The 8,253-nt window shown below is 29.4% G+C and overlaps 1 protein-coding gene across 2 annotated transcripts; it reads left to right on the top strand.

Moving 5' to 3' along the window:
• The first annotated feature begins 2,331 nt into the window (after positions 1 to 2,331).
• On the top strand, positions 2,332 to 8,247 carry LOC140893565 (chorismate synthase 1, chloroplastic-like). 2 transcript variants are annotated; one of them, XM_073302647.1, is made up of 8 exons: positions 2,332 to 2,468; positions 2,588 to 2,677; positions 2,909 to 2,986; positions 6,283 to 6,414; positions 6,538 to 6,640; positions 6,764 to 6,912; positions 7,574 to 7,658; positions 7,865 to 8,247. In XM_073302647.1, exons 1-8 carry the CDS (start codon positions 2,388 to 2,390, stop codon positions 8,092 to 8,094), a joined length of 948 nt encoding a protein of 315 aa, XP_073158748.1. In that variant the 5' UTR covers positions 2,332 to 2,387; the 3' UTR covers positions 8,095 to 8,247. The 2 variants fall into 2 exon arrangements, with proteins under 2 accessions (XP_073158748.1, XP_073158749.1); XM_073302648.1 differs by lacking the exon at positions 6,283 to 6,414.
• The last annotated feature ends 6 nt before the right edge of the window (positions 8,248 to 8,253 follow it).

Below are 8,253 nucleotides of genomic sequence, written 5' to 3'. Positions count from 1 at the left end.
AGAACGCGAATGAGGATTTGGGTTTGGAGATGGGGAAAAAAGAAAGGGGCGCTATTAGATTTGGGATTTGGCTCCCTGCTTTTATTATTATTATTTTTTGAATAAATAAATAATTTTGATAAGCATTTTTAGTGTAGGAGTACAATTTACAGCGTGCAGTCATCGCTGCAGATATTAATTTTAACAGCGTACTTAAAGCACGCTGTTGAAACTTTTTCTTACAGCGACTTTTTTTTTTTGCACGCCGTGGTTATTATAATCTCCAATAAAAAATAGCACACATTAAAGAGCACGCCATTAATATTATTATTAACGGCGTGCTTTTAGTGTGCGCCATTGATATCGTGCTGCGGAAAACTACTTTTCTTGTAGTGTCTTTTGTACTTCAGTTGCTCATCAAAAGTATTGGAACCATATATTTATCAGCAGCGATGACGTTTTAAATGGTTTTAAATTGTGTTGGCGCGATTAAATCTGAAAATGATTTAGACATGTAATTAATGCTTGTTCTATTCTGGAAAAATTGTAATGTACACTACAAAAAAAAAAAATTTCCTTTAACCACGGCAAAAACCGTGGTTAAAACCGTTGTTAAATGTATAAAGCAACGGTTTTAACCACGGTTTACAAAACCGTGGTTAAACTCGCCGTTGTTAAAGTTAGCAACAGATTTAAACCATAAGTAAAATATTACCACGGTTTTATTAAAAACCATGGTTAGATTTACCACGGTTTTTAATAAAACCGTGGTAAAAAATAACAATTTTGTAGGAAGTTTCAAAAGTTTCAATACTGTTATCATAACAATTTTGTAGAGTTGTCTAATTTTATTTTGAATTCTATTACTCCAACACGTGTTTTCACGTGCAACACACGTGCGTTATTGCTAGTAAATATATATATATACACGTGAGTGTGTGTGTGTGTGCGCCCCCATTTACACACACTCACATGTATGTATATATGGGGGTGTATGTACGCGCTAGTGGAGATACTAGGAAGCCGTTCTTTTCTTAATCTTGCCGGATGAGCCACCCTTCTAGAAAAGCGTGGCTTACTTTAACAAGTTTTTTTGACATTATATAAAAAAGTTTACCTATTAACTTTTTTCTTGCAATGTGTTTTTAATAAGAAATAATTTATTAACCACAAATAAATATCCACATACGATATATAATCCAAACCATTTATCAATTGAAAACAGATCTTGTCAACAAATTAATTTGGAATAAATATTTTATTAACGAAATATAAATTAATTCGCAAAACAAAATGATAATGAAATAAAACTAATTTTGACAATAATTATATAAAATAATTAATCAATAACAATAATATATTCGATAAGTGTTTTTTTAAACGACTTGTTTATAATAATAATAACAATAATAAGAATAAGGAGAATATTATTTACACTCTAAAATATACTAATCAATAACAATTTATATTTTTTATTATATATATTGGCAATATTATCCTTTCATATGTTTAGTAGGTTTTTAAATCATTCTAAAAATTTTAACACATACCTAATATAATAAGCAATCAATTAATTTTAAAAAAAATAAATCAGTAAATAACCACGGTTCATTAAAAACCGTGGTTAATTTAACCACTGTTTTATTAAAATCGTGGCTAAAACTAGCCACGGTTGATTTAAACCGTGGCTAAATTAACCACGGTTAAAAAAACCGTTGCTAATTTAGCCACGGTTTTTTAAAGCAGTGGTTATTCATCCACGGTTTGAAAAAACGTGGCTAAATTTAGCCATGGTTTATAAGAAACCGTTGTTAATTAATCACGGTTTAAAAAATAGTGGTTAATTTAGCCACGATTTTTTCAAACCGTGGCTATTTTTAGCCACGGTTTTACGGTTTAAATAAAACCGTGGCTAAACAACCACGGTTAACAAAAACGTGGTTAAATTTAGCCACGGTTTTTTATAACCGTTATTACTTAACCACGGTTTTTTCAAACCGTGGTTAAGTTCTGCCACGGATTAAAAAAACCGTGGTTAATCATACACGGTTTTAAAAAACCGTGGTTAAATTAGCCACGGTTTTCTAAAACCGTGACTAAATAGCCACGATTTTTAAAAACCGTGGCTAATTAACCACGGTTTTTTTAAACCGTTGAGTTTAACCACGGTTTTTATAAAACCGTGGCTAAATAGCTTGTTTTTTTGTAGTAACAAATATCATGTACTTTCGACAGGGCTCATCACTGGATCTCCAATCAAGGTAAAGTCCCCAATTCGGATGATCAAGTAGTGCATAAATTGGCAAGTGTACCACTTCAAATAATGAAAGGCCGCTGAATGATGAATTTTCCGTCGATTTTCAAGACAAGATCATGCATGCTTATGGAGCTAGCTAGCATAATTTTTTATGTTGTTTCAGGACTCCGGTGAAATTTTCCAAGATTTTATACGATCTCGTGCATATAATAAAGGTGTGAGATCAATGCAGGTAGCATCTCTTACAATCCACACCATTTAATCCGTGGTTGAAAATCAATTCAATTGATGAGTCTTAGATCATACTCCATTTAATTTTTTGGTTTCATTAATGATCAGGGACGGAACTAGGATGGGAGAGCTTTTTTCACAGAAACTACAGAAAGAATTGCTGCCGGAGTCGCCGCCCAATATATTTTAAAACGTTATTCAAAGATTGAAGTAAGTTTTGGATTATGTTGAAAATTAGATCGCAAAATAAATTCCGGATGCACGTGTCTTGTTATTTTTCTCAGTCTTCATGTTTCTTGTTCTTGTTATTTGTTTTTCCTTCTTGCATTTTAGTGAAATTAGCTATAAAGATATATCATGAAAATGATTATTTGATTATGCAACTGCGGTTTTTTTTTTTCTTTTTTCCCTTCATTTTAACAATTTGTGTTTTGTCTTTAGGTTCTTGGTTATGTTTCACAAGTGCACAACCTTGTACTTCCTCAAGGTTTGGTTGATCATACCTTGACACTTGATCAGGTATATATCTTTCTATTATAAATATGTGAGTTTCGTTGTGATTTATATGGTTATTTTTTTATTATTATATAATATTAATGTGTTTTTTCTTCATTTATTTATTCGTGTGACTTTTCAATTAACTTATTTACTTAAAAATTATACTATGAACTCTTTCAAATAAAAAATTAAAATATTGTTAGTATTTTTAAAAATATATATATAAATATGTGAGTTTAACACTCGACTCTTCAATTAAATTATTTATTTAAGCATTATGCTATAAACTCTTTCAAAAAAAAATTAAAATGCAATTAATATTTTTAAAATATTTTTTCACTATGAATATGTGATTTTCATTGTGAATTTGCGTGACTACCGTTTTTCTTATTACATAATGAATGTCTTTTTCTTAATTATTTATTCACGTGACTCTTCAATTAAATTATTTGTTTAAAAATTATACTATGTACTCTTTCAAATAAAATTTTTAAAAAAATATTTTACTTTGATTTCTAATTTATCGTATTTGATTATTTACTTCACAGATGAAAACCAACACATGGAATACTAATAATAATAATAAATTTTATTATCTTACAAGATAGTATATGTATACTTAAATAAAAAAAATCCATATCGTTCGTACTTTATTTTTCATATTAATCTATCTTTTATCTATTTTATTACTATTATGAGTATAGGAGAGTAAGAATTATGATTAACTTAAATATTTTCTTACACACTAATTTTCTGAAGTTCACTTTTATATTTTATACATCTACTATTTATTATTTGCTCATTTTATTATTTGAGTTTTTCCTACAAAATGTATTTAAATTATTTAATTCACACTATTTTTCTAGATCTTACAAGATATTTTATGAACACTTAAAATTTAAAATTTACATCGTGTAATTTATTTTTTCTATTAATCTGTCGATGGTCTATTCTATTATGATTATAAATATATAAATAAAAATTATGAATTAAATTAAATATTTTTTACACACTATTTTATTTTTTTCACTTTCATATTTTGTGTATATACTATTTATTATTTGCTCATTTTTTTATTTGAGTTTTTCTTTCAAAATATATCTAATTTATTTAATCTACACTATTTTTTTATTAATCTTATATGAGTACTTAAAATAAAAAAAAGTTACATAGTCCTACAAATATATTTAACTTATTTAATGCAAATTATTTTTCTATTAATCTTACAAGATAATAATAATAATAATAATAATAATAATAATAATAATAATAATAATAATAATAATAATAATAATATATGGATATATACTTAAAATATAAAAATGTACACAATGTAATTTATTTTTTACACATTATTTTTTCTGTTAATATATTAGTTATTATAAATTATATATTAATTACTATTACAAAATATAATCAATTTATATATCCTTTTTTAATCACTGTTTGTGTTCTAATTATGAGTTTAATTAATATTCTTATTTTTCATACACTATTTTTCTATAAATTTTACAATATATTATATGAATATTTAAATAAAAAATTGTATAATGTACTGCATACTTAAATGTCTATGTTATTTACACATTGTTTATCTACTAATATTAATTACAAAATAATATATGGATATTAAAAATAAATAAATGAAATAATTCAAACATATATGAAATATAAATATTGCGCAACAAATACAATCAAATAATTTTACTTATATTTTGTTATTCTACGTTATTTTTCTTGTCAAACTCATTGAATATGAGTTCAAAATATATTAAATTAGCAAACTAATGATGTCACTAATTAAACACAAATATTAAAAAAATTCTAATTAATTAAACTAACGTCATTTATAATTATCATATTTTGTCTTTGAACTAACATCATTTATTATTCAGATTTTTATCATAATTTTATGTCAGCATGTTAATCTTGAATCTTAATTATGATGTATATTTTAGTTTGTAAATAGTTCTTAAACTATGATATTTGGAATATAATTAATTGTAGATGTATATTGTATGCATGCAATACATATACTCATTAATATAAAAGTTCAAAAAAAAACCATAAAACGTGAACTACACAAGATATATAAAAAAACTACACAATTAAACAAAAAGTAACACAAGTAAAAACTAAATAATTGTCTATTACCTATAGCTTACTAATATTTAATTCTCAAAATTGGGGAAAGTAAAAGGCTTTATTTAGTTAAAAAAAAAAATGAAAACTAACATTTGATTGAGCTACAATGATTCACTACAAAGTTAGTGGAGTAAAATATATATGCAACACAACGTGAACTATTGAAAATATTAAATGAGTTAAGTTGTATAAAACTCAAATATACAAGTATCTCTTTTAGTGTAAATTAAGAGTTCACTCACCTTAAGTAGTTATGTTGCATCATTGCAAAAAGTCAAAGTTTATAGACTGTACTTGTGATGTCCGAGACTGACAAGAGGGTGGAGAGTAATCGTCGGTGTCAAGAAGTTAAAAGAATTAAGCGGCTCTTGACATACTTCTAGGAGAAGAAGAACTTGAATGAACCGATTTTATACCAAAATGAGAGGTCTGAGACTACGTAGGTATGTGACTGAACGGTTTGGGCTTGAAAATTTTGATAGAAACTACTCATATCATCAAGGTGAATATCTTCTTTTCGAGATCTCATCGTATGAGAACTCAAAAGTTAAGCATGCTTGACTTGAGACAATTATAGGATGAGCGACCCCCTGAGAAGTTTCAGAGGATGTGTGCGATTGGGGACGTACATAAGCATGCTGAAAAGATCCGTGTTGATATAGTGGGGATAGTCGTCGGATCTGGAATGTTATAGTACGTATCATTGATTGCCCAAAAAAATATATTGAGAGAATAAAACATATAACAAAAAACCCAAAAAAATGCAATGAAATCCATAATAAGACAAACAAAAGAAAATGATACGATAAAAAAACATTACAAAATTTAGTCCATTTTTTTAAAAATAATTAAACAAATATGTTTATTTCAAGATCGATTTGAGAGTAATTATTTAACATGAATTGTCAAAAGTTTCAATACTGTTGTCATAACAATTTTGTAGAGTTGTCTAATTTTATTTTGAATTCTATTACTTCAACACGTGTTTTCACTGCGTTATTGCTAGTAAATATATATATATACACGTGAGTGTGTGTGTGTGTGCGCCCCCCCGCTAGTGGAGATACTAGGAAGCCGTTCTTTTCTTCATCTTGCCGGATGAGTACTCTTTTATCTCATATTTTTGTAAACTTTGTGTGTTAATTTTTTTTAAACCAACAAAATGTTGTCAGATAATGAAGAGTGATGTAAGGTGCCCGAATCCAGAGTATGCGGAGAAAATGATTGCCGCTATTAACTCTGCTAGAGTGATAGGTGATTCTGTTGGAGGCGTTGTGACTTGCGTTGTTCGGAATGTTCCATGGGTAACCCTTTCATCCCCACCATATATCAACAACCCCAAGTGAATGTGAATGTGAATGTGAATGGGTTAACATAATTTAGCTAAATAATTTTAGAATTTACGGCATATATGCTTGTCATTTCAGAGGTACGGATCTCTGTCCTTTCACGAAATTGGAGCAAAATTGGCTAAAGCGGTTATATCTTTACCTTCAACAACAGGTTTCGAGTTTGGCAGTGGATTCGGAGGTGCTCTGACCTGATGATACTAATTGTTTTCAAGAATGTTGTAAAATTAATGTTCGAGTACTTAGCAAAGAGCATGCATGCATGCATTTAAATTCTAATGTTCTTTCATTGGAACTCTACCAGGTACATTCAAAACTGGGAGCGAGTATAATGATTTCTTGGACGTGGATGACTCTGGCCAAGTTAAGACAAGGACAAACCAATCCGGTGGAATATCAAATGAAGAAACCATTAAAATGAGAATAGCTTTCAAGCCTTTACCCACAATCTCTGTATGTCATCTCTCTTTCTCTCTTACACCAACACCGTTAGCTCTAGCCCGCAGAAAGTCGACACGAAAAGATTAAGAGCTCTCGAACAGTTCATATCACTAGACTCTAGATATGCATTGCTTGGGTGAGTGACCCAAGTTGAAGTGAGCTTTTGTCTGCTCGAGCTAGCCTAAAAAATTTATTAGCAATCGGCAATATTAACTAATTTACCTAATGAGTCGGTCTCTTCTTCATCAAAAATCAAAAGACGGATCTTGAATTGCATAAACAGATATGAGAAAAAGGCTTGGTCAAGCTCCTATACATCATGTAAAAATTTTGTCATAAATATTTGGCTTTGCCATAGATAGTCACCATTACCATTGAAGCCAGGTGAATTGCATCTAATGAATATGCAATGTTGACCATATCGACATAATCTTATTTTATAATGAAAATGCCTTTATATTATGTCCCAAAAAAAATAAAATAAAATAAAATTGTGTCAAACAATCGATGAGGTTTCTATATTACCTACCTTGTGCAATTCTCTCGTCAATAAGCTAGCTTTTGCAAGTTTCTTGCATATTGTGGACTCTCGTTTTTTATGCAATTTTGAGGGTGTAATGCTTGAATATCAATTCCCTTTGATTGATATATATCTGGTGGCATGCCTACGCAGACCATGCAAAATCCCGTGAGTTTGGACAAAGACGAGAGGGAACTCGGACCACTAAGATACCATGCTTCTTGTGTTGTTCCTGGAGGTTAGTCATTAGCTATATATATATATATATATATGCTCCAAATTTTCTTTTCCGATCATTATTTTTTTTTTCTTTAAAAAAGTAAAAAACCAAGAAGCGGGTTCCCACTTATTTAGTTCCAACTTTGGTCGTCACAAAGATGATCATAAACTATATATTTCTGGCCTGATTCTCATAAATGTATTTGCTATGTATCCATAATGCAGCTGTTATTGTGGTGGAGGCAATGGTGGCACAAGTGCTTCTTGGTCAATTATTTAAAGAATTTTTACCGTGGTTGAAGTCTCAAATTAATGCTGTATTGGAGGAATCCCTCAAATCGACCAAGAGTGGAGAAACACATACAGATTCCCATTCAATAATTAATGCTGCATTGGAGGAATTCCTCAAATGGACCAAAAATGGAGAAACACGTACAGATGAATCCCTTGAATAATTGCTACCAGTTAATTGGCTTTGCTCCGCTCAATCTGCCACCACCACACCTTTTAAGTCCTATATATTTACCGCTTTGCTCCTTTGTTTTGCTTCCGGCATGAGGACGACTTTAATTTATTTTTGGACGTTTTTTGGGCTCTTCTAATTTGCTATGTCA

Source organism: Henckelia pumila, chromosome 3 (genome assembly GCF_033568475.1).
Source record: "Henckelia pumila isolate YLH828 chromosome 3, ASM3356847v2, whole genome shotgun sequence".
NCBI lineage: Eukaryota > Viridiplantae > Streptophyta > Magnoliopsida > Lamiales > Gesneriaceae > Henckelia > Henckelia pumila.
This window is presented reverse-complemented; position numbering and strand designations above follow the sequence as displayed.

Excerpts from the sequence above, each read along its gene's own strand:
- LOC140893565 (XM_073302647.1), top strand. The coding sequence starts at position 2,388 with ATGTTGTTTCAGGACTCCGGTGAAATTTTCCAAGATTTTATACGATCT. Across the intron at positions 2,469-2,587 it reads AAGGTGTGAGATCAATGCAG|GATGGGAGAGCTTTTTTCAC; the intron begins GTAGCATCTCTT and ends GGACGGAACTAG. Across the intron at positions 6,641-6,763 it reads GTTTGGCAGTGGATTCGGAG|GTACATTCAAAACTGGGAGC; the intron begins GTGCTCTGACCT and ends GAACTCTACCAG.